Source organism: Microchirus variegatus, assembly GCF_963457635.1.
Source record: "Microchirus variegatus genome assembly, chromosome: 16".
Lineage (NCBI taxonomy): Eukaryota > Metazoa > Chordata > Actinopteri > Pleuronectiformes > Soleidae > Microchirus > Microchirus variegatus.
This window is the reverse complement of record NC_139817.1, coordinates 17,504,572-17,531,109: the sequence shown is the minus strand read 5'-3', so window position 1 is coordinate 17,531,109 and position 26,538 is coordinate 17,504,572. Positions and strand designations below refer to the sequence as shown.

Here is a 26,538-nt window from a genome sequence, read left to right as displayed (position 1 = left end):
TATAACTTTGCGATGGAAGGTCAAGCCGGAGCCAAACTTGCCATGATTGATGATGGGTAGTTGCTGAAGACACCTATGCAAAAATGATCACGTTTGAAACCATCGCCTCCTGGTGGTGGAAGAGAATATACAAAAAAAAAGTTTATTTACGATTTCGGTAATAACTTTTACAGCGATTGTAAAAGTGTCACTCAAAATGACACTGAAACATTGAAAACACATGGTAGATGATGCGTGTTGAATATGATAGCGCATTCTTTAACGGTGTAGCAGCGTGGGCGGTGCAAAGTCGGATTTTTGCGACAAAAAAACAAACTCTTATAACTTTGCGAGTCCTGGTCCAAACTGAACCAAACTTCCTTGGATTGATGTTCCTCCAGCCCTGACGACGTCTACATGAAAATATTCAATTTCGAAAACAGCGCCCCCTGGTGGCAACAGAAAGAATTTTCTTTGCTATTAAATCTATCTTGTCCTAGAGCTTTTGTGCTATCACCTTCAAACTTGGCGAGGTTAATGTGGACGAGTTGAGGATCAAAAGTTATTGAAAGCTTTCTAAAATGTCGCACGGCGTACGAGATAGGGGGCGCTAAAGTTGGCGATCATTCTGATGTTGACCAAATCTCTTATAACTTTGCATTGGAAGGTCAGATATGAACCAAACTTGCCGTGGTTCATGATCGATAGTTCTTAAAGATGAATATGAAAAAACGGTCACGTTCGAAAACAGCGCCTCTAGTGGTGAGAGGAATATTACCCAAAAAAAGTACATTTATGATGATAACTTTGTGAATCCTGTTCCGATTTGAACCAAACTTCCTTGGATCGATGACAGTCCGACCTTGAACATGTCTACATGAAAATATTTAATTTCGAAAACAGCGTCCCCTGGTGGCAACAGAAAGAATTTTATTTGCTATTAAATCTATCTTGTCCTAGAGCTTTTGTGCTATCACCTTCAAACTTGGCGAGGTCAATGTGGACGAGTTGAGGATCAAATGTTATTGAAAGTTTTTTTAGATGTCGCACGGCGTACAAGATAGGGGGCGCTAAAGTTGGCAAACATTCTGATTTGTAAAAACAGACAACAAAACGCTTATAACTTTGCGATGGAGGATCCAATGTCCTTCCCTGGATTGATGCCTTGAAGTAGTCTATAAGACAATATTCAATGTCTTAACGACGCCCCCTGGTGGCAGCAGACTATGCCATCTACTGTGCAACACAAAAGAAACTGGTATAACTTTGTAAATCCTGTTCCAATCTGAACCAAACTTCCTTGGATTAATGACAGTATGACCCTGAAAAAGTCTATATGAAAATCTTCAATTTAAAAAACAGCGCCCCCTGGTTGCTGGATATAACATTACATATCAAACTTTTTTATGCTGCTATAACAGGGATTGTTGTATCCTCCTCATACGTGATATGTGGGACCACAAAACCGCTCCGACCATGTCAGCAACAGATGACTTCCTGACAGGAAGTGGATCCGTCGCAACAGGAAGTAGAATGTAACTTTGCCATACATAGCCCGATCGCCACGAAACATGATATGTGAGTCAATAGAACTTCCCTGAACATGTTAATGGACACGCCTTTGACCCAACAGGAAGTCAGCCATTTTAAACAGGAAGTGCCCTGTAACTTTACCGTACATTGATCGATCTGCACGGAACTTGACACGTGAGATCAGGAACCTATCCTGGACATGTCTGCAAAAGCAAAACTCCAAACAGGAAGTGGAACGCCAAAACAGGAAGTAGAATGTAACTTTGCCGTACGTTGCCCTATCTCCACGAAACATTATATGTGAGTCAAGGGAACTTCCCTGAACATGTTAATAGACACGCTCTGACCCAACAGGAAGTCAGCCATTTTAACAGGAAGTGCCCTCTAACTTTACCGTACATTGACCGCTCTGCACGGAACTCGGTATGTGAGGCCAGGGACCTATCCTGAACACGCAAACAATGTCCTCCCGACAGAAAGTGTAACGCACTTAACAGGAAATAATATATTACTTTACTCCACAGCCCAACATCCGCACGAACGGCACCAATTAGAACTACGACAACAAGCAGGGAATGAACGAGAGACGAGATCAGGGCGCAAGCGACGAGGTGGGCGCGGATCGCGACGTAGCGTCAAGCTCGAACCCGTTACCACCGCTTGTTATTATTATTATTCTTCACACGAGGAATGTGCATTTTTGAAGGCCTAAACGTATCCCAAACCTCGCGAATTTTTGGGACAACATCAGACCTAACTTAAATCGCCGAACCAAAGTGGTTCGGTGAATGTGCGTCAAAAAATGGAAGTGGGCGGGGCTTCAGACTGACGCAAAAATGTGCTACTAGGTCAACTCCTGTCGGGAATAACGTACATGAACGAAACTTGGTACACACGTTCATTAGGTTGTGCCATGGGCAAAAGTCAATCACAAGTTTTCTGTGAAAGCTACAGGAAGGCCGCCATTTTGGATTGAAGGCGAAAACGGAGGCGTTTTTGGCGAATTTACAGCATAACTTGCCGTAGATACCAAAATCTACAGTTTTTGAGCAATCACCTTCAAACTTGGCGTGGTTGATGTGGACCAGTTGAGGTACGATATAATCTGACAAGTTTTTTGAAATATTGCATGGCGCACGAGATAGGGGGCGCCAAAGTTGGCGAAAATTCAAAATTTTCCCAACACTCAACGAAACGCTTATAACTTTGCGATGGAAGGTCACGTCGGTGCCAAACTTGCCATGATTGATGATGGGTAGTTGCTGAAGACACCTATGCAAAAATGATCACGTTTGAAACCATCGCCTCCTGGTGGTGGAAGAGAATATACAAAAAAAAAGTTTATTTACGATTTCGGTAATAACTTTTACAGAGTTTGTAAAAGTATCACTCAAAATGACACTGAAACATTGAAAACACATGGTAGATGATGCGTGTTGAATATGATAGCGCATTCTTTAACGGTGTAGCAGCGTGGGCGGAGCAAAGTCGGATTTTTGCGACAAAAAAACAAACTCTTATAACTTTGCGAGTCCTGGTCCAAACTGAACCAAACTTCCTTGGATTGATGTTCCTCCAGTCCTGACGACGTCTACATGAAAATATATAATTTCGAAAACAGCGCCCCCTGGTGGCAACAGAAAGAATTTTATTTGCTATGAAATCTATCTTGTCCTAGAGCTTTTGTGCTATCACCTTCAAACTTGGCGAGGTTAATGTGGACGAGTTGAGGATCAAAAGTTAGTGAAAGCTTTCTAAAATGTCGCACGGCATACGAGATAGGGGGCGCTAAAGTTGGCGATCATTCTGATGTTGACCAAATCTCTTATAACTTTGCATTGGAAGGTCAGATATGAACCAAACTTGCCGTGGTTCATGATCGATAGTTCTTAAAGATGAATATGAAAAAACGGTCACGTTCGAAAACAGCGCCTCTAGTGGTGAGAGGAATATTACCCAAAAAAAGTACATTTATGATGATAACTTTGTGAATCCTGTTCCGATTTGAACCAAACTTCCTTGGATCGATGACAGTCCGACCCTGAACAAGTCTACCTGAAAATATTTAATTTCGAAAAACAGCGCCCCCTGGTGGCAACAGAAAGAATTTTATTTGCTATTAAATCTATCTTGTCCTAGAGCTTTTGTGCTATCACCTTCAAACTTGGCGAGTTTAATGTGGACGAGTTGAGGATCAAAAGTTAGTGAAAGTTTTTTAAAATGTCGCATGGCGTACAAGATAGGGGGCGCTAAAGTTGGCAAACATTCTGATTTGTAAAAACAGACAACAAAACGCTTATAACTTTGCGATGGAGGATCCAATGTCCTTCCCTGGATTGATGCCTTGGAGTAGTCTATAAGACAATATTCAATGTCTTAACGACGCCCCCTGGTGGCAGCAGACTATGCCATCTACTGTGCAACACTAAAGAAACTGGTATAACTTTGTAAATCCTGTTCCAATCTGAACCAAACTTTCTTGGATTGATGACAGTCCAACCCTGAAGCAGTCTATATGAAAATCTTCAATTTATAAAACAGCGCCCCCTGGTTGCTGGATATAACATTACATTTCACACTTCTTTATGCTGCTATGACAGGGATTCTTGTATCCTCCTCATACGTGATATGTGGGACCACAAAACCGCTCCGACCATGTCAGCAACAGACGACTTCCTGACAGGAAGTGGATCCACCGCAACAGGAAGTAGAATGTAACTTTGCCATACATTGCCCGATCGCCACGAAACATGATATGTGAGTCAATTGAACTTCCCTGAACATATTAATGGACACGCCTTTGACCCAACAGGAAGTCAGCCATTTTAAACAGGAAGTGCCCTGTAACTTTACCGTACATTGATCAATCTACACGGAACTTGACACGTGAGACCAGGAACCTATCCTGGACATGTCTGCAAAAGCTAAACTCCAAACAGGAAGTGGAACGCCAAAACAGGAAGTAGAATGTAACTTTGCCGTACGTTGCCCTATCTCCACGAAACATTATATGTGAGTCAAGGGAACTTCCCTGAACATGTTAATAGACACGCTCTGACCCAACAGGAAGTCAGCCATTTTAACAGGAAGTGCCCTCTAACTTTACTGTACATTGACCGCTCTGCACGGAACTTGGTATGTGAGGCCAGGGACCTATCCTGAACACGCAAACAATGTCCTCCCGACAGAAAGTGTAACGCACTTAACAGGAAATTATATATGACTTTACTCCACAGCCCAACATCCGCACGGACGGTGCCAATTAGAACTACGACAGCAAGCAGCGAATGAACGAGAGACAAGATCAGGGCGCAAGCGACGAGGTGGGCGTGGATCGCGACGTAGCGTCAAGCTCGAACCCGTTACCACCGCTTGCGGTGCTAGTTATTATTATTATTATTATTATTATTATTTTTCCCACGAAGAAAGTGCTTTTTTGAAGGCCTAAACGGATCTCAAACCTCACGAATTTTTGGGACAACATCAGACCTAACTTAAATCGCCGAACGAAAGTGGTTCGGGGAATTTGCATCAAAAAATGGAAGTGGGCGGGGCTAAATACTGACGCAAAAAAGTGCTTCTAGGTCAACTCCTGTCGGGAATAACGTACATGAACGAAACTTGGTACACACGTTCATTAGGTTGTGCCATGGGCAAAAGTCAATCACAAGTTTTTTGTGAGTCCTACAGGAAGGCCGCCATCTTGGATTGAAGGCGAAAACGGAGGCGTTTTTGGCGAATTTACAGCATAACTTGCCGTAGATACCAAAATCTACAGTTTTGGAGCAATCGCCTTCAAACTTGGCGAGGTCGATGTGGACCAGTTGAGGTACGATCTAATCTGAAAAGTTTTTTGAAATATTGCATGGCGCACGAGATAGGTGGCGCCAAAGTTGGCGAAAATTCCAAATTTTCCCAACACGCAACGAAACGCTTATAACTTTGCGATGGAAGGTCAAGTCAGAGCCAAACTTGCCATGATTGATGATGGGTAGTTGCTGAAGACACCTATGCAAAAATGATCACGTTTGAAACCATCGCCTCCTGGTGGTGGAAGAGAATATATAAAAAAAAAGTTAATTTACGATTTCGGTAATAACTTTTACAGAGATTGTTGTATCCGACTCAAAATGACACTGAAACATTGAAAACACATAGTAGATGATGCGTGTTGAATATGACAGCGCATTGTTTAACGATGTAGCGAGGTGCGAGGTGCAAAGTCGGATTATTGCGACAAAAAAACAAACACTTATAACTTTGCGAGTCCTGGTCCAAACTGAACCAAACTTCCTTGGATTGATGTTCCTCCAGCCCTGACAATGTCTATATGAAAATATTTAATTTCGAAAACAGCGCCCCCTGGTGGAAACAGAAAGAATTTTATTTGCTATTAAATCTATCTAGTCCTAGAGCTTTTGTGCTATCACCTTCAAACTTGGCGAGGTTAATGTGGACAGGTAGAGGATCAAAAGTTGGTGAAAGCTTTCTAAAATGTCGCACGGCCTACGAGATAGGGGGCGCTAAAGTTGGCGATCATTCTGATGTTGACCAAATCTCTTATAACTTTGCATTGGAAGGTCAGATATAAACCAAACTTGCCGTGGTTCATGATCGATAGGTCTTAAAGACGAATATGAAAAAACGGTCACGTTCAAAAACAGCGCCTCTAGTGGTGAGAGTATTATTACCCAAAAAAAGTACATTTATGATGATAACTTTGTGGAACATGTTCCGATTTGAACCAAACTTCCTTGGATCGATGACAGTCCGACCCTGAACAAGTCTACATGAAAATATTCAATTTCGAAAACAGCGCCCCCTGGTGGAAACAGAAAGAATTTTATTTGCTATAAAATCTATCTTGTCCTAGAGCTTTTGTGCTATCACCTTCAAACTTGGCGAGGTCAATGTGGACAGGTAGAGGATCAAAAGTTGGTGAAAGCTTTCTAAAATGTTGCACGGCGTACGAGATAGGGGGCGCTAAAGTTGGCGATCATTCTGATGTTGACCAAATCTCTTATAACTTTGCATTGGAAGGTCAGATATGAACCAAACTTGCCGTGGTTCATGATCGATAGGTCTTAAAGACGAATATGAAAAAACGGTCACGTTCAGAAACAGCGCCTCTGGTGGTGAGAGTATTATTACCCAAAAAAAGTACATTTATGATGATAACTTTGTGGAACATGTTCCGATTTGAACCAAACCTCCTTGGATCGATGACAGTATGGCCCTGAAAAAGTCCGTATGAAAATCTTCAATTTAAAAAACAGCGCCCCCTGGTTGCTGGATATAACATTACATATCAAACTTTTTTATGCTGCTATAACAAGGATTGTTGTATCCTCCTCATACCTGATATGTGGGACCACAAAACCGCTCCGACCATGTCAGCAACAGACGACTTCCTGACAGGAAGTGGATCTGCCGCAACAGGAAGTAGAATGTAACTTTGCCATACATTGCCCGATCACCACGAAACATGATATGTGAGTCAATAAAACTTCCCTGAACATGTTAATGGACACACCTTTGACCCAACAGGAAGTCAGCCATTTTAAACAGGAAGTGCCCTGTAACTTTACCGTACATTGATCAATCTACACGGAACTTGACACGTGAGACCAGGAACCTATCCTGGACATGTCTGCAAAAGCTAAACTCCAAACAGGAAGTGGAACGCCAAAACAGGAAGTAGAATGTAACTTTGCCGTACGTTGCCCTATCTCCACGAAACATTATATGTGAGTCAAGGGAACTTCTTTGAACATGTTAATAGACACGCTCTGACCCAACAGGAAGTCAGCCATTTTAACAGGAAGTGCCCTCTAACTTTACTGTACATTGACCGCTCTGCATGGAACTTGGTATGTGAGGCCAAGGACCTATCCTGAACACGCAAACAATGTCCTCCCGACAGAAAGTGTAACGCACTTAACAGGAAATAATATATGACTTTACTCCACAGCCCAACATCCGCACGGACGGCGCCAATTAGAACTACGACAGCAAGCAGCGAATGAACGAGAGACGAGATCAGGGCGCAAGCGACGAGGTGGGCGCAGGTCGCGACGTAGCGTCAAGCTCGAACCCGTTACCACCGCTTGCGGTGCTAGTTATTATTGTTGTTGTTCATTACATATTTCTATGGCGTTTTTCTCGACACCCAAAGCGGGTACAAATGACCCATTATTCTATATGAACTCATTCTCGCTAGTGGTGGTAAGCTATGTAAGCCACAGCTGCTCTGGAGCAGACTGACGGAAGTGTGGCTGCAACTCTGCACCAAACCGCCCCTCAGACCAACCACGATCATTCATACACGTATATAGAGGCAAACAACCATTCATTCATTGCATGATTTTTTGAACTGTGGGAGGAAGCCAGAGAACCCACACATTTTAGACATTTTCTAAAGGGGTGGTATGTGAGAATACAAATGTCCTCAAATGTTGCTTTGACATTCTGTGCAACTTCTCCTGGCAACTCCCTACTCAATTCCAGGAATTTCCGGACCAATTATTCCCAAACAGATTACATTTCATACTACAGTTCAAATGTTTTCCTGTTGTTTTATTATAATCTTGCTTCTTGGAAATGTATCACTTCTTGCAATTTTGCACTTATCATAAGATATTTTTTTTTAACAATGGCACAGCTACATTAAGTCTACCAGTAAGTGATGGATGCCAGTGATTGATACAATCGCGGCACCCTTCCTTTGGAGTCTGAAGGGGATGTTTCTGTAAAGAACTTGATAAACTTAACACCTCTGTTGTGTTTGTATGTTGAGGTTCACTCAGACAAACAGCAGAGTGGTGAAGCTGGGCCAAGAATTGAAGGAGGAGCAGGAAATGAACCACTGTCTGAGAGTCAATCAGGCACAACTGCAGGCACAGCTGGCAGAGAAGGAACGCAAAGGAAAAGAGAGCGGTGAGATTTTCTAAAGAATTTCTAAATCTAATAGATTGAGTCGGTATCACAAGCCCTTATACTCTACACTGTGCACTGGACATGGTTATATGCAGGGTTGTTTATCATGGATGATACAGTATCCTATGTCAAAACAGACTGAACAAACAGACCTGAGCATCAACTAATGGCCCTTTTCCACAATGGTCCTGTCTCAGCACAGCATGGCATGGTTAAGGTTGCATCTCCACTACAAAAAAAAGTACATACTCAATGTGGGTGAAGTCATCACTGGTGACACTTGACACACACACACACAAACAAGTAACTAGCGACTTGTAAAGCAGTTGCAGCTGCTTGATCCTTGTCGGACGTCTCCAGAGCACAGACTACATCTGACACAGTCACATACTGCAGCAGGGTTTATGCAGCTCACCACTCGCTGGCCGTGATCAGTGGTGCTGTCCCTAAATACACCAGACTCCTCTGTTAAATATTGAGATTTTAGACATTTAGACATAACCCACACTTTTAGGATTCTTAAGTAATTTTCACTGATTTAAAATTTGGCATTGTTCAGCTTGATTCTTGTGTTGGATTTCTCATCCTGTGACGGCACTCTGGCCAATCAGTAGCCGGGGGTCTGGCAACGTCAGCGTAGTACCTACTCAGCGCAACTTGAGGTGAGTAGAGCCGGTGAAAACGCACCACAATACTTTAAAAATGGTGCAAACGCTCACATTTCAAAGTCGGTAGTAAAGTGTTTGGCTGCTGGCCACTGTCAATAGCCCAGTCTAGAAGAATAACTCTGAAGCTGGTCGCTCCATTTTTCCATTGAGTGAGTGAATAATGGTGTGTTTCCACCGGCTCGCCTCGCACAGCACAGCATGGTTAAGTTGCGTTTCCACTAGTATAGTACCTAGTACCAGGTACTTTTTGTAGCACCTGCTCTGCGAGATTCCAGACAATACTATGCATGACGTCGCCAGACTGCCGGCCACTGATTGAGTGCTGTCACAGGAAGAGACGTCCAACACAGGAATCAAGCCGAACAGTGCTGAACTGATGTGCTAAAAAAGACTTGCCAATCCTAAAAACATGGAGCAAACCAACAATTACCAGGGAAATAAAATCTCTAAAATCTCAATATTGAACAGAAAAGTCTGGTGTATTTAGAGACAGCACTGCTGATCACGAGCGGCATCACAAACCGTGCCGCTATATTTCAGACTGTCAGACGGAGTCTGTGCTCCGGTCATGGAGGAAGCACTGAACAAATAGTTTTAATTAACTGATTGTAATGATTCAGTCACACTGAAATCAACTGCTTTACAAGTCACTAGTCACTCGTGCACACACAGTGTGTGTTGCGGGCAGCGATAATAATAGTAATAATGATGATACATAGGTTTTATATAGTGCTTTTCTAGGTACCAAAATATGCTTTAAAAAAACACAAAACAACAATACAGAGAAAGAGCGATAGGGCGGAAAATGATTCTTCAGGTGTTGTAGGTTATATTGAAGAGATGGGTTTTGAGATGACTTTTGAAGGACGGCAGTGAATCAGAGTTACGGATGGCCAGGGGGATGGAGTTCCAGAGGGTAGGGGCGGCAATGGCGAAGGCTCTGTCACCTATGGTGCGGTATTTGGTCCTGGTGATGGGGGGTGAGGGTGTTGGCATCAGTGGAGCAGGTTCGGAGGGAGTGAGTGGGGCGATGGAGTAGATCTGTCTGTTAAGAAGGGGCAAGGTTGTTTAGGGCTTTGTAGGTGGTGAGCAGGATCTTGAAATGTATGCGTTGTTTTACAGGAAGCCAGTGAAGTTGTTGGAGGATGGACGTGATGTGTTCTCTGGAGGGGGTGTGGGTGAGCAGTCGAGCAGCAGAGTTTTGAACATATTGCAGTTTTTGAAGAACAGTGGAGGGGAGACCATACAGGATGCTATTGCATTAGTCGAGTCTGGAGGTGATGAAGGCATGTTTTAGCGGCTGAGAAGGAGAGGGTGGGTTAAAGGCATGCTATGTTCAGGAGGTGGAAGAAGGATGTTTTGGTGACGTGGTTTATTTGTGACTTGAAGGAGAGTTCGGGGTCCATGTAGATGCCAAGATTTCTGACCGGGGGAGTGACAGAGTGACCATCGATGCAGAATGAGAAGTTTTTGGAGGTGGGGAGGGCTGATTTTGGGCCAAAGATTATAATTTCATTTTAACTGCTGTTAAGTTTGAGGAAGTTGTGGTTCATCCAGGTTTTTATGTCAGTGAGGGTGGAGAGAATCACTGGAGTGATAGTTTTGGTGGTGATGAAGAGTTGAGTGTCGTCAGCATAGCAGTGAAAGTGAAGTCCATGGTGGTGGATGATGTGACCAAGTGGGAGCATGTAGAGGATGAAGAAGATGGGGCCAAGCACTGAGCCTTGTGGGACTCCGTGTGAGACAGGGGTGGTGTGGGATTTGTGATTGTTTATTGCGATATAATGAAATCTTTCAGACAGGTATGAGTTGAAGCAGGATAGGGCATAGTCGGAGATACCTATGGATTTCAGGCGGCTGCGGAGTGTTGAATGGAGTGGTTGACGGTGTCAAAGGCAGCACTGAGGTCCAGGAGGAGAAGAATGGTGAGGGAGCCGGAATCAGAGGAGAGTAGAAGGTCGTTTGCGACTTTGTGTTGTTGACACACAAACGAAAGCAAGCGTAATCGCACACGACGACGACACAAGTGAGTAAATGATTCACAACATGAATGGTGAGCCCGGTTAATCCTAAAGCAGCCGTCTTGAACTGGAAGTATTGAACTTTTATTTAAATTAAAGGAAATACTTTTTATGTTAAATGCACATTATGCCCTGGACAAAAGTGCTTCTTGACGTCTGTGTCGAGCAATTCCGTCCTAATGAAGCATCTTTGAACACCACACGTTTCCATGAAATGAGTGGCCATTAACACCGAAGGAGACGAAGACAGTGCCACAACTGTCCAAACAACTGAAGCTTTTGTCTCAGCACACTTTGTCTCAGACCCAGCTTAACAAACGGGTAGCCTGGTATGTTAGACTCACTTCGTCCCACAGCAACATTAAAATAGTGAAGATTTGTGTACACTGTTTTTGTTAGTAATTTATTGTAGTAACTTCTTCTTCATGGATGCCCCTGGGATCGGGGGCAGCGTCAGACGCAGCAACAAAAGCGTCATAAAACCATATCTAACTTTAACAAACACAGACATGCTGCATACCCACAGAAAGGTCAGAAACTCAGCTAAAAGCTTATATTAACCATTCTTATGTTCACGAAACACAGTTAAAACACCGAGCAAACTGCAGGAGTGGAAAAAAACATCACAGCGCACTCATTGAAAAGCGGCACCGGATCGTTAGCGTGATTATGTTAACAAAAAAAACACGTTTCGTCTGGACAACGGAGAATCATTTTTATCACTCTCCGACCTAGATTCACGGTTCCAGTCCCAAAATAAGAGCAAAACAACAATTGACTTTCAAGAAATACAAGCAGAAATGTCGTCTAACCTTTGCTGTTTATCAAAAAAAGTTATTTCCACCGGAACAAAACCACATCTAATGGAGAACTACACTTTACAGCATGCTTTGGAAACAAATCCCGGTCTGATAGATCATTACAGAGCGACATTAGATTGTTCTGATTAGAGAAGGGCGAATGTCCGCACAAATGCGTCATATGCATTTATGTCCTTTTGACTCGCTAATGAAGTGTGCGCATCAGACCCCGGTCACACATTTGGAGACCGGGGTCTGATTCTACTGGTTTAGAGGTTTAGAGGTTTCAGAGGTCTGCCTGAGAACACAAAAAAGTGCCTCCTATCTGCCTCAGAGAACACAACTAAATAAGGTGCCTTGTTGGTAAAGAATATAACTTAAAAAATACAATGTAATGGTAACATCTTCTGTGTCTTCCTCATCAACGTGAAACTGCGGAGGTAGCCATGTTGATCTCCGCCGTCCCGCGCATCCAGCCCTAACCGCTAATATTTGTGAGAGTGCCGGATCCTCTACATAAAACTTACATAAGTAATGTACTATCCTACTAGTGTACTATTAAAACAGTAATGGGGAAGAAAACACTATCATGGAACTTAGAAACAGCCATGAGGGCAAACACTGGAGACTAAATACAAACGTATTATCAAAACAGGAGGTAAAATGAAAATAGATTTAAAAAACTAAGTGGTGACAGATAAAATGTAATTGATAAATATAGCAGTACATAACAGTTGGTAAGTAAATGCACGCCTGGCTACTTCAGAAACATGTAAATGCAGAATTAACCCATTGCTTCACAATTTGAAACAACACAATTGGCACATTGCAAAGGTACTATATTTAAAAAAAATGCGATGCATGTCAGACGAAATATAATATACAAGTTTTCTCTCTTGCATTAGAGTAGTTAATAGTTGAATGGTCTTGGCAATGCTCTGTCGTGTTTTAAATGACAGGGGGTGTGCAGGTCAGGTGCGCGGTCAGGTAAACTGCATGTTTTTGGGCTGGTCCGGGGATGTCATAATTTAATTAAAAAACTATATTAGTGCTGGGCACGTTAACATCATTTAGCGTACCTATGGTGGAACTGGAGCAGTCTGTTTATTTAAGGAAAAGAGCAGAGCTACAAATAAGCAGCGTACCTGTGTACTGCGTATGTGTGCCTCTGTTTTTAAAGTTTAGCGTTACTTTAGAAACTGATTTTAACAATCGGGAGTTACGTAAACATGACGTCACGTGCGTCTTTTTCCGGTCAGTTGCCATGGAAACGCGTCATGTGTTAACGTTAATGCTGTATAGTGCCCAGCACTATATTTAAAAAAAATTTTTTTATGATTTTTTTGTTATCATGTAATATTCTTGAAACATTTAGGTAACTAGTAGGGCTGCAACGATGAATTAAAGCGGACCTAGACCGGAAGTTCCATTTAACGCTGTTGTGTGTATCTGTGTCATGACCTTGTTTAAGAAGCCCTGAAGGTTCTAAACAAACAGTTCAGCCACTGCTGAGAACGCTATGTTTTATTGTAATCTCGGGCTCAGCGAGATCTCTGAAAAAACCCGGTCCGGTTACGTAAGCACCGGTTCTCCGGAGCAGCAGATCCTCCTGCACTAGTCTGGGCACATCCGGTTGCGTACATTGAACCGCAGAAGAAGAATAACGTCCATTGTGGAGGTGTTTCACGAGCGATAGTGTCTTCTGACTCTGGGTCTGACTCAGGGTCAAAGTCATAAAAGGGACTGCGGCGGGGAGTCGTGATGAATTTATTTTTAAACATTGTTAAAACAATGTTTTGATAATGAGTAGCAGTGCATCCACTGTTCCAGAGGTGGATGCACTGCACTCCGGTGTACTTCCGGGTACTGGCCAATCACAACACAGTCTGTCTTCTGGGTGAGAGAGTTGAGTCTCAAATCTCGTGGCTGGGAATCACCGTCAGAAAAGACAGATTTCTATTGGCTCGTTTACAGCAACTAGGAGGTTTTTGACCATAAAAACAAGTTAATGTATGTAAGTAGACCTCCATAACTAACATATATGTGCAGGACCAAATCCGACTTGAAAACTGAATTAAAATATAAAGCACAATTCAAATAAAATCTGTTCAAAGAAATAATCAGATGAGGGCACCAGATCTTCAGACCCACAGTTTGAGACTTCATACAAATTCTAATATGAATATTATATATCCATTATGTTATTCCAGGCAGACTTCAAAAGAGAAAAGGGTTCAGTGTTCCTTTAACATTTGAAAAAAAAAAAAAAAAGCAGTCCGTTTGTTGCCAAGTGCTTGTTCAGTGATGGAACTGTTTGCTTTCTCTCTGTCATGCTGTGACTTGACATGACTTTAAATTAAGCACAATCTATATATATAAACTTCCTGTTCACACTAACATGAACATGTATGATCTGATTTGTAAATCAATTCACATCGAGTGGCAGTTTACTTTCACTAATGGAATGGACTGCATTAGCTAGGGTCACTTAGTCACTATTAGTGACTGCAGCAATATTGTAAATACAGAAACTGCTTTCTGTTTACTAAGCTGACTGAGATTTTTCAAAATCAGAGTTGTATATTCATACAGTCTTGTTTGTTTTAACTCTGTAAGCTTTTCTTGGCACAAGTGCAGCACGCCTTTGTCCACAGCTCATCTAACACTTGCTTTTTCTGATATTTGACTCAACAAAAGAACAATATGTATCTGAGGGAATTTGCAAACACAAGCAAATGCTTTGTTGACAGAGCACTTGAAGTTGGTTCATCAAGTATATCCAGATATGTGAGTAGGATGATTTACACTTGACCTTTCACAGCCCTGATATCAGCCCCGAGCTTATTGCTAAATCTCAGCAAAATGAGACAATTTTAGCCAAAGGGTTAGTTATCAATCATCTGTGGTCCATGACATGATGTTACTATCCCTAAAAACTAAAATAATTATTTAATTGTTTTCAAATAGTTTCACTCAGCCCAGGACAGTTTCTCAAAGAGCTTGCTCTTTTTTTTTATAATACAACAAGTTTATAATATATAATAATAACACAAATTGTGCATACTGTGAAATTAAGGATATAGAAGACAAAAGTTTATGCCTCATCCAGTCAGAGAGGTAACAGGAGCAGGTGCAGTTTATACTCACGAGTGAATTTGGTATAAAAAATTTTTTTATTGTTACAGCATTTGAGAAGGAGCTATGCTAGCTATGGCTGTGGTGCGTCATTGATCCTTTAGACCCACCAAAAAATCCAGAGAGGTTTGGAGAGAAACTCCACATTGTTTTACTTTAATGTTGTGGTTGATAAGTGTATTTTGTCAGTGATAATCAGGTGGACAAGTCGGACATGATTCACACAGTGATGTTTTCCCCCCCTTGGTTACTGCAGAGACACAGCAAGTCTGCAATGGTCTTTTTTGAGCACACATTAGCATGTTTCTCAGCATGAAACTGTCACCAATAGTCTACATCCAGAAGTGTGTGATGAATTTTTTCTTCATTCTGTGCATATTTTAAATTCATAAATGAATGTCTTCGTGTTATATAATGTATAATCCATTCTCCCACTTTGTTTTTGATTTCACATCCTAGAGCTGATTATTGATTAATCGGTTTGAAGTATTTTTCATTATTAAAACAAGATTGCTGATTTTCTTTGGCTTCTTAAATGTGAATATTTTCTTGACTTATTTGCTCCACATAACAAAGAAATCATTCAAACTGAATCATTTTGGTTTGTGCACAAAACAAGACATTCAAGAACATCGTCATTTCCAGGTTTGACAAACACTGATCAGAGTTTTTTTTTTTTTTTTTTTTTTTTTTTAAACATGGACCAAGAATCGACTAATGGACGACGGGGGCTACTTTGCAGGTGCGGCTCTTAATTTGAAAAGACCCGCAGCCGCGGCTGGAGTTCAACAGAGTCTGACGGCTCTGACTGCGTTTTGCATTACCTTCATCTGCGCAATACCATAGCCCATGATATCCGAAAATAACTAGTAATATCAGCACAATAAGTGTTGAGGAATACAGAGCGAGACTGAACAGCGTAGCGCAGCTTCGCGGCTGAGACACAAACCGCAAAAAAAACCGCTGAACGCTGCCGCTGTTGCGGGCATGTGCGTCTGCAGTTATAAAACCAATCAACGATTTTTAGACTAAAACATTGAAATATGCTAATAATTCTGATATGTTCATACTCAAAACGGACGGAGCAACCTTAGCTTAGCGTTTTTTAAATGATATGTCATGTTTTTAGTAGAGCTGTGAAAAGCAAACTGTTGCTTGCAAAGTTTGCATTCCACTTTTTCACCGTCATCTACTTTTGAAAAAAATGCTGCCACACTGCTGATGTCTTTGTCATGGATGTGACAGGAGGACTGACTGTAGCCTAAAATGAAAAGCTCAAAATTCCTTATCTAATTAATGGCAACACTAATATGTCTGTCGCTCATGAGCCACGGAGCTACAACAACCCACTGGGCTGGACTAAACCAAAATAGTGAAAAACAAGGGGGGGTTTCTCTGAAGACAGGCTGTTACCTGTGAAGCACGGGTGCTGTAAAACACCCCTATTAGCATGTGGTACTTTCCTCCTAATGAAATTCACCATGAAAAATAATAATAATTTAGTCGACCTATCACAATTTTGGTCGAGCCAGAGCGTGTCGACCAATTAGTCGACCAGTCGACTTTGACTTCACAGCCCTAGACCAAACGATCAATCGAGAAAATATTTGACAAATGAATCGATTACGAAAATAATTGTTAGTTGGAGCTCTATGAAATATCTATATTCTGCTCCAGATCCACCTGCCATCCTCACTCCCCCAGTGTTTTAGTGCCCCAAGCTTCTACCTCTAAATTGGGTTTATCTGGTGGTCACAACCGTAACTTCAAATGCACGAGAGCTTTCGAGTTGGATTGATTGTTTTTATAATTAATAATTAAATTACATCATTTTGAGGTTTAAGAAACACTGATCAACACTTTTCAACATTTTCTGACATTTTGTGGACCAAAAAAGTAATCAATTCGAGAAAATAATTGACAGATGAAGTAAATAATTGTTAGTTGCAGCTCTGCATGTAAATCTAAAGGGGGTTTTATGATATTCTTGTTTACTGCCTGCCCCAAATGAACAAAATGAATTAGAAATTGGATACAATTATACTTCTGTTAAAGTAACATTTTACAGTTTTTCTCCATTGGTTTGGCTCATTTCTTGAAATAGAAATTACATTCTCAAAACAACATGGACAAATCTCCAAACCACTTCGCAATTGTCCACAACAGAATTGCATTTCTCGTTCATTTATCAAATTCCAATTGTCTTAGACATCTTTGCACATGATTAACTACAGGTAGCTCACAGTTAGCATAGTGAGCCTTCATTTAGCACAGTTTCCAAGTGAATAGATCTTGTTGATCTAAACTGATTATCGAAGTCTCAGTCTAATGGTTGTTAACTGCAAAACATGTCAGCATCATTTCATTGTGTAAGTCATCACTTGCACAATAGTCTGTTCAATTGTCAAAATGAGTCAAGATACATAATACCATGAATATCAGGGGTCGTACCTATGTTCCCCGGGTCCTATGTTCCCCGTTTTTCCCAAAAAAGGTCCACTTTGTATGTGACAGGGGAACATAGGACCCTTTTTTTGAAAAAGGGTAGGGTTAGGATTAGGGTTAGAGAAAGGGTCCTATGTTCCCCGGTCACATACAAAGCGGGGAACATAGGACCCAGGGAACATAGGACCCGGGGAACATAGGTACGGTCCCGAATATCATATATGAATCTCTTGGAACATTTGATAAATATATCATAATTGACACATATTGTTTGATTGGTCATCTAAGATGTGTGAAACTCCTCCTTTGTTGGCAAAGTTCTATTTTCACCTGACCTTGACCTCAATTACACAGAAGCTCCTAATTTTCTTGGACCACCTTTTTTCTGATTTGATCCCTGAAAATGAGAGGTCTGGTAGGGCCTCACCTACCAAAGTATGCACTTGTGTGGGACAATGTGAATTTCCTGGCCAGCTCATCAGGGCCTGGTTCACTACTCATCCAAGGATGATCATGGTGTTCCTACCACCTTACTCTCCTTTCCTCAATAGTATTGAAGAGTTTTTCTCCGCTTGGTGGGAGAAAGTGTATGAGTATCAGGCTCAAAATCAGAGGTCCCTGCTCCATGCAATGGACGCTGCATGTAGTGATATTACAGGAGATCAGTGCAGGGGATGGTTGTGAGATGCACAGCGTTTCTTCCCTCACTGCATCACAATGGAGAATATACACTGTGATGTGGATGAGAATCTGTGGCCAGACAGACAGTAGTGTGTGGACGGCTAGGAGGGTGTGGGTGCTTGCCAGGAGGGCGAGGGGGAGGACAGAAATGTCTTCAATAAATGTTAGTTTTGAATCACAAATTGAATGACAAAACATCTAAACATTTTGACTTGCAGTGCTTACACAATGCCAAAGGGACAATGGATTTTGGGTGCACCGACTATTTATATGAGAAATAAATTTGGTTTTGACAAGTGAACTGTTTTGGGAGAGATATTAGCTTCTGCAGGTGAACCATGGTGTTGTGCTGAACCATCCAGTTTATTTTGTCAAAAGCACAAAGAGTGTGGAGAACGTCCGGTCTGGTTCGAGAAATGAGCCAAACCAATGAGAAGGATTCTTGCATTTTGGTGACACTGACTATTTATATGAGAAAGGAATTTAGTTTTGAAGCATGAATGAACAGTTTTGAGAAAGATATGAGCTTTTGCAAGTGAACTATGGTGTTGTGCTAAACTGTAAGACTGTTGTGCCAAACGATCTTAGAGTTTTGAGAATGTAATTTCGGTTACAAGAAATGAGCCAAACCAATGGAGAAAATCTGTAATTTAAGTGCACAATTGACTGATTAATTGAGTATAAATAATTGTTTTGTATTGTCCCAGAATGAGCACTTTGTTTTCATGTCAGGAGCCAGGTCAGCTTTACAGAGTAGTATAATCATGTTTTTCAAAAAGTCCAAAGTGTGAACTAAACATCTTCAAGTTCTTCAAGTTTTATTGCAAGTTTTATCCAGGAGAGGTGTTCCAACATGCTTGGAAGGGCGAGGTGAAGGATATTCATCTGCAACATGCAACTTCACCAATTTACGTTGCTTAAATTTTAAGCAACTGTTAACCTTGTGTAAAAGGAAGGTACATTTATTGAACTAGGTTTTAGTAGAACCCAGGTATTTGGGCAAAAAAATACAAACAGAAAACAGACAAACAGAATAGGACACATTTTTGCAGGGTCATTTATTTAGCTTTTTTCTAATGTTACAGTATGTTATCTCCTCTAAAATCTCTGAAATGTGTGTGTTTCTGCAGGAGATCGTAAGGACACAATGATATCGGAACTGCAGGAGCAGCTGAGAGATATGATGTTTCACCTGGAGACGCAACAGCAGATTGATCATCTGCCCTCTGAGGCACGCAGTGAAATCCAGGAGGGACAGCTCAACATCCCAGACGCCCCAGCAGACAGCACTCTGGGCTCAGAAGAAGTAGGCCCCGCCTCCAGCAGAGGCAGGAGAGGACGGGGCAGAAAGAGGAAGTAGGCACGGCCAACATTTCCTGGAAAGAGCTTAGAAACTGTCACTGCCTTTCAGCCACAGCTTCATACTCATGGCTGTTCATGTGTGTCGTCTGCATCGGTGTGATTCCACAGAACACACTCAGGAGAAATGAAGTTGTACTTTATTGTAGCTTCCACAAAAAGAAATGTGTGAGTGGAGTGTTAAGTCATAAAATACTCCAAATCCAAATCTGTTTTGGTCGTAAATGGTAGTTGTATGATCATAAATTTGGACGTTTTTTTTTTTTGCCCAGTTTAGTTCTCTGTAATCACACTACTTACCAAAGAAAGACATCTTTATTATGCTCTGAAAATGTAAAGGTACTACTTTTAATTTCACATGTGAGAGCTGGGTAGAGATAAACTGGTATCTGGATGTATTTGCTTTGTTGATAGTAAAATTCTGATTGTTTTGTCATGTTTTTCTACTGTCAATCCTGGGTTAGGGTTGTACCCTCAACTTTATGAGTTCTTCGTAAAATCCTTTTTTTATCATTTGTAAAATTGTTTTTGAATTTAACACTGTAAATATACTCGGTATACTTGACATATTTGTTATCCTGGAAGGTCCATGGGTGGGAAGCGATGATTACTCAGTGATGTGATTTTGTTTAAAGGAATGCGAAGTATACTCAACAAAAATATAAACGCATGAATTTGAAATGGTGAACAAAAATAGAATGTCATGACATTTGCTCAGATTCTTGATGCATTTGTTTATGGAATGATTTGTTTTGCTCAAACCCAGTAGTCCAGTGTCACTTGGCCACTCCTATTGACTACAATCTCAGATTGAGTATATCAACTCACGAGAGTCATGGAGCATGGCAGAGTGGTGGTTACAGTTTTTCTCCATTGGTTTGGCTCATTTCTTGAAACAGAAATTACATTCTCATTTCATTGTGTAAGTCATCACTTGCACAATAGTCTGTTCAATTGTCAAAATTAGTCAAGAATATAATACCATGAATATCATATATGAATCTCTTGAAACATTTGAAAAAATATATCATTGACACATTCTTTGGTCTGATCTGTCATCTGAGATGTGTGAAACTCCTCCTTTGTTGGCAAAGTTCTATTTTCACCTGACCTTGACCTCAATTACACAGAAGCTCCTCATTTTCTTGGACCACCTTCATTCTGATTTGATCCTTGAAATTGAGAGGTCTGGTAGGGCCTCACCTACCAAAGTATGCACTTGTGTGGGACAATGTGAATTTCCTCCATGGCCCGTGTGAAAGAAATTTCATTGGAGTCATCGGTGTTGGTTAAATCGTGTCTTTACTTCATGCATGAAGGAGAGAATCTGTCACCGAAGCTGGTCTAAATGTTCTCTCAAGTTGCTTCAGAGAGCTCAAACATATATACAGTCACATCAAAGCAAGTTACAACAAGACAACCCACTTTCTTTATGACCCACACATGTCATCCTGTGCCCCTCAAGCCGACCCCTGCTTTTACAATCCATTGTTTGTTCACAGCTTGACTTTTGGTTAATTGTTATCTTTAACAACATCAGAAAGCCTTACACTAAACCCCCCACGGGAATAGAAAAACTATCTATTTCCCACATTCCTCTCTTTTGACACCAAGTGTCAACTCAATTTATTTGGGAAATCACATAGTTTTATCAACTAACTCTTTACTATGACTATACTCTGCAAACATGTGAGTCTAGGTTAAATTTGGATTTTCAGAATATAACAAAGGAAGAAGAAAAAAAAATAACAACAATAAAAAACAAAACAAAACATAAAAGAAAAGAAAAAAACAAAACAAAAAAAAAAACAAAAAAACAATTCTATTCATACCATTTCTTCATCTGAATCACTTTCACTATATGGGTTCCCTGGGGCCCATTCTGACATGTCATGACACAAATTTGATTCGCAGTCCTTACTTGGTTCACAAGATACTTTTACATACAATGGTGTTCTGTCACCTCCCAATACTCCCCCTATCCACCTGTATACAAAAGCTCGCATACAAGTGAGTGCACAAGTACAACAGCAAAGGGTTATACCAAACATAATTACCACAGGAATACACACATGAACAATCATTGCACCCCATGGACCAAATAGCTCAGTTAACCATTTGTTAAAACTAAAACCTGCTGATTCAGAAGGACCAAATGAGTCACGGATCTTCTCCAATGCTGTAATCACACTAGTAATATTATCTGAGTTATCAGGGATTACTGTAACACACGAGTCACCTGTTAAATTTAAAGTCAGACAAAGACCTCCAGTTTTTTCCAGAATATAATCAAGCGCCATTTCGTGTTTTAACAGAGTTAACCTATGGGATTTGTCATTTGCAGCTAAATATTGGAAACCTTTTATAGTTTCATTAGCAAAACCAGACATTGAATATGTAATATTATCAATATGATCAGCTAGAAACGTGACACCATACCAAGGCAGTAATCCGATGCCCCATTTTTCTCCCAATGAAATACGCCAATGATATGATGAAAGGGTGGAAAACTGTGCCATTTCTCTTTTATGAACGTGCATAGGGTTTGAATTTTGATTTAGAGTTATTGGGAGTATTGCTAAATTAGCAATAGTCAAATTAACAAAATAACAACACCCAGACCAATCTGGTGGTAAAAACAAAAATGCCTCATTTCCACAAAGCCAATAAAAATTTCCTATAGGAGGTATACCTTTATATGCAGGAGCATGAAGAGATTCATTAACTATCACAGTTTCTTTATTTCTAAATGTTATTTTAATGGGACCAGATTTAAATTGATGTTTCTTTTTAAAACTAATGACAGGGTTTGAACAATGTGAAACTCCCATGAACTGACCTGTACCATTTGAACATAAACAAATAGAATGTGAAAGACGTGTGCTCTTGTTAGGAATTTCAGTTGGTTCTGCATGCATGGAATTTGAAGGGAAAGGTTGTGGAAACATGTTATCACAAAACCAATCTACACAAGATAGATACATTTTCGCTTGATATGTCGTATGGTTATAGAGATTTTTCGTCGCTGTATACCATCCATGGTGAGAAAATTTACACACTTCCCGACTTGTATTGTCCATGTGGGGACAATCAGCATAATATTGTACTAAACTAATGACAGGATCTAAACAAGGACAGTGTTTTACCTCCAGCTGGAACAAAGAATGCCAGTTTGCTGGAGGACTCTGAACAATTAGTACTGTAGTGTTTGAGCCATACACCTTATTTTTTATCCATCCGATGAAAGAATACCAACTATTTTTTTGGTTAGAATTATCCAGTAATTCATTTGCATTGAAATTCCATGGTTTCCAATCAGTCTGTTCAAAAAGTTGTCTCTTTTTTCGGATGAGTTTCTCTATGGTCGTGAGTTTTTTATCTATGTCCTGATTTTGCATTGGTGACACACCCATGCCGCTTCTGCCCTCAGTGTCTTTGTGCTTTCTTAATGTTGACAGTCTGTCTTCATTCCTCGGAGGAGGAATAGGTGTCAAAGTATCAGTATAAATGACAGGCCATTGGACTCCAAGGATTGTGGTAATAACCGCAATGGAGAAAACTGCAAACAAGGCTTTGCAGCATACTCCTCGGTTAATTTGTTGTTGCTCTGTTGGATGAGGCATCTCCGGGGAAGGGTTTGCAATGGGCTCCATGGATCCAGGTATCCCTCTCAGCTATTCGGACAGCAGTTGGAGTTGTCAGCAGCACCTGGAATGGTCCTAACCACCGGGGTTGATGCCAGCTCTTCCTTCTGAGATCCTTAACCACTATCCAGTCTCCAGGCCGGATGTTATGTAGTTCAGCTACTGCAGGATCAGGAAGGGCTGCTTTCACCTTCGGAAAGATAAGCTTGAGAACATGGTTAAGTGCACAACAATATCTTAACATGTCATCATCCATTCCTAACAGAGTAAGCCTGTTTTGAGGGTAAGGAGTATTTGTCATCCGCATAGGACGCCCAGTAAGAATCTCATAAGGAGATAATCCAGTTGTCTTATGTGGACGCCCTCTCATGAACATGAGAGCAAGGGGTAGAACCTCAACCCATGGCAACTGTGTTTCAGCCATTAATTTAGTTAATTTTGTCTTCAGGGTCTGATTAGCTCTTTCTACCGCACCTCCACTGGCTGGATGATAAGCACAATGTGTTTTTAAGTTTATCTGAAGGCTTTCTGATAGACTTTGAATGACACTATTCACAAAATGAGAACCATTGTCACTAGTCAATTTGGAAGGCAAACCCCAACGTGGTATTATTTCCTTTAAGAGTGATTTTGCCACGGAAACAGCCGTTGCATGCCTACATGGGAAACATTCAATCCATTTTGAAAACATGTCAACAATTACAAGGCAATACTTGTACCCCTTGCATGGAGTGAGCTCAATAAAGTCCATCATCAAATGTTCAAAAGGCCCTTCAGGTTTTGGATGTGCTGATACAGACATTTGCACACCTCTGCCAACATTATTTGTAGCACAAATCAAACATTTTTTACAAAAGTTTTCAGCAAATGTTGAAAACCCTGGCGCATACCATAGTCTATTTACAATATCTAACATCCCTCCTTTTGACGCATGGTCAGGACCATGAGTCAATTTAGCCAAAAAAGGGAATATAGATTTTGGAAGAACTGGAAGACCGTTTATGTCTACCCAGACTTCAGATGGGAGTTTTTTGCACCCTTTTTTCTTCCAGAATGCTTTCTCCCCAGCATCAGCTCCTGTTTGAAGCAAAGAGACATCATTGAGGGAAAAAAGATCATCCTGGACAGTTAGGGGCATTTGCAAAATTGGGGATGCAGGAGCAAGAGCAGCTTCTTTAGCAGCTGCATCCGCTTTTGCATTTCCCTGTGACACTGGGTCGTTAGAACCAGTGTGGGCTCTACATTTGCATACTGCTACAGAAACAGGGAGGAGTAATGCAGACAATAGATTAATGATTAGTGGTCTGTGAGCAATAGGTTTTCCTGTCGAAGTGAAGAAACCACGGTTTTTCCACAGGATGTGAAAGTTATGGCATACATTGAAAGCATATTGTGAATCCGTGTATACTGTAATATTCTGTCCTGCTCCTAGAATGAAAGCACGGGTTAATGCAAATAACTCTGCTGCCTGAGCAGACAGGTTATTAGGCAGTCTGGCACTTTCAATGATGACTTGTTCACTACATACAGCATAGGAAACACAAGATGAACCATCAGCTGGCTTTCTCATGGCACAACCATCTACAAAGAAAACAGAATCAGCGTTAGACAGCGGTGTATCAAACAATGCATCCCGTGGTTTTGATACAATGTCAACCACTTCTAAACAAGAATGTGGTTCTCCATCTTCAGCTGTAGGAAGCAGAGTTGCAGGGTTAAGAACAGTACATCGTTTCAAAACGACATGTGACATAGTTAGTAAGACATTCTGCCAATGCAGAAGTCGTGCTGGAGTCAAATGAGCTGTTTTAGCCTGTAGGATTAGAGAATGAACAGCATGTGGAACATGAACAGTCAAAGGACACATAGCCACAATGTCAGCTGTGGCCAAAACTGCTTCTGTAGCGGCAGCTACAGCCCTAAGACATGTTACCATTGCTCTTTCTGTAGTGGAGAGGTGCTTTGAATAGTACCCAATTGGTCGTTGTTTGTCACCATGGGACTGGGTGAGAACTGCTGCCATAAATCCATTACATTCAGAAACAAAGAGATTAAAGGATTTGGTCGGGTCTGGAAGTCCTAAACAAGGTGAGGTAGATAAAGCTTGTTTCAAGTCAGTAAAAGCTGTCTCTGCCTCAGTAGTCCAAGTCAACAAGTCAGTCATGGCCAAATGTTTTCCCCCATGTGTGATGTCATACATGGGTTGGGAGATCTCCGCAAAATTTCTAATCCATGGACGACAATAACCTGATAAGCCCAAAAAGGTCATCATCTGTTTTTTTGTTCGTGGTTTTGGAACATCCAAGATTGCTTGAATGCGTTCAGGACCCAATTTACGACCTTCCGGAGTGATTATATGGCCTAGATACCTCACTGATTGTGAGATAAGCTGCAGCTTGTCTTTTGACACCTTATGACCATTTTCTGCCAAAAAACAAAGTAGAGACACTGTGTCCTGTCTACAATCCTCCTTTGTGGGTGAACACACAAGGAGGTCATCAACATACTGTACAAGTGTACTTCCACATGGTGGTTGCCAATGCGACAGGTTTTCTGCTACAGTCATTGCAAACAAAGTAGGACTAGAGGAAAAACCCTGTGGCATTCGCGTCCAAGTATATCGTTTACCATTGAAAGTAAAAGCAAACCAGAACTGTGACTCAGGGTGAACAGGGATACTGAAATATGCATTAGCCAAGTCTATTACAGAAAACCAACAAGAATCCGATGGAACCTGTGACATTAGTGTTGTAACATTTGGCACAGTTGGGGCTGGGTGTTGTACAGCATCATTAATGGCTCTTAAATCCTGAACTGGTCTCCACCCCCCATTTGGTTTTTTTACAGGCAGGATGGGGGAGTTACATGGTGAATGAGGACATTCCACAATGGCACCTTGTTTTATGAGCGACTGAATGACAGGATCTATGCCTTCGACAGATTCTGGACTTAGTGGATATTGTCTTTTGCATGGTCTGAAAACAGATTTTGGTTGAACAGTAACAGGAATTGCACCTTTTATATTTCCAAAATCAAATTTACTTTTAGCCCATAATTTGTCAGGTACTGTTGAAAGCAATGCTTCCTCTTCAGTAGTTAATGTCATCAGTGTAACCCCATGTGTGTATGTGTGAATCTTTCGATTAACTGCTACTTTAATGTTTATAGGATAAGATGTGATTTCCATTGATGGGGAGTAACAACTACCATTTGAAATGGGTTGCCAGTCTGACACCTGTAAAGCTGCCTTAACCCAAGGTCCCATTTCTGTCCATGCAACATCTGATTTTTTTGTCAGTGGAATGTGAGGGACAGACCCAGGTATTGTAAACAAGGT

General features: G+C 41.1%; 1 protein-coding gene across 1 annotated transcript in view; it reads left to right on the top strand.

Annotated features, from left to right (window-relative positions):
* brap (BRCA1 associated protein) overlaps window positions 1-19,993 on the top strand; it is an 89,580-nt gene extending 69,587 nt beyond the window's left edge. Inside the window, exons 12-13 of the mRNA XM_083902452.1 lie at window positions 8,309-8,448; window positions 19,329-19,993. Of these exons, the coding sequence (XP_083758578.1) occupies window positions 8,309-8,448; window positions 19,329-19,558 (370 nt within the window). The 3' untranslated portion in view covers window positions 19,559-19,993. The remainder of the gene's footprint in view (window positions 1-8,308; window positions 8,449-19,328) is intronic.
* Window positions 19,994-26,538: the final 6,545 nt, after the last annotated feature.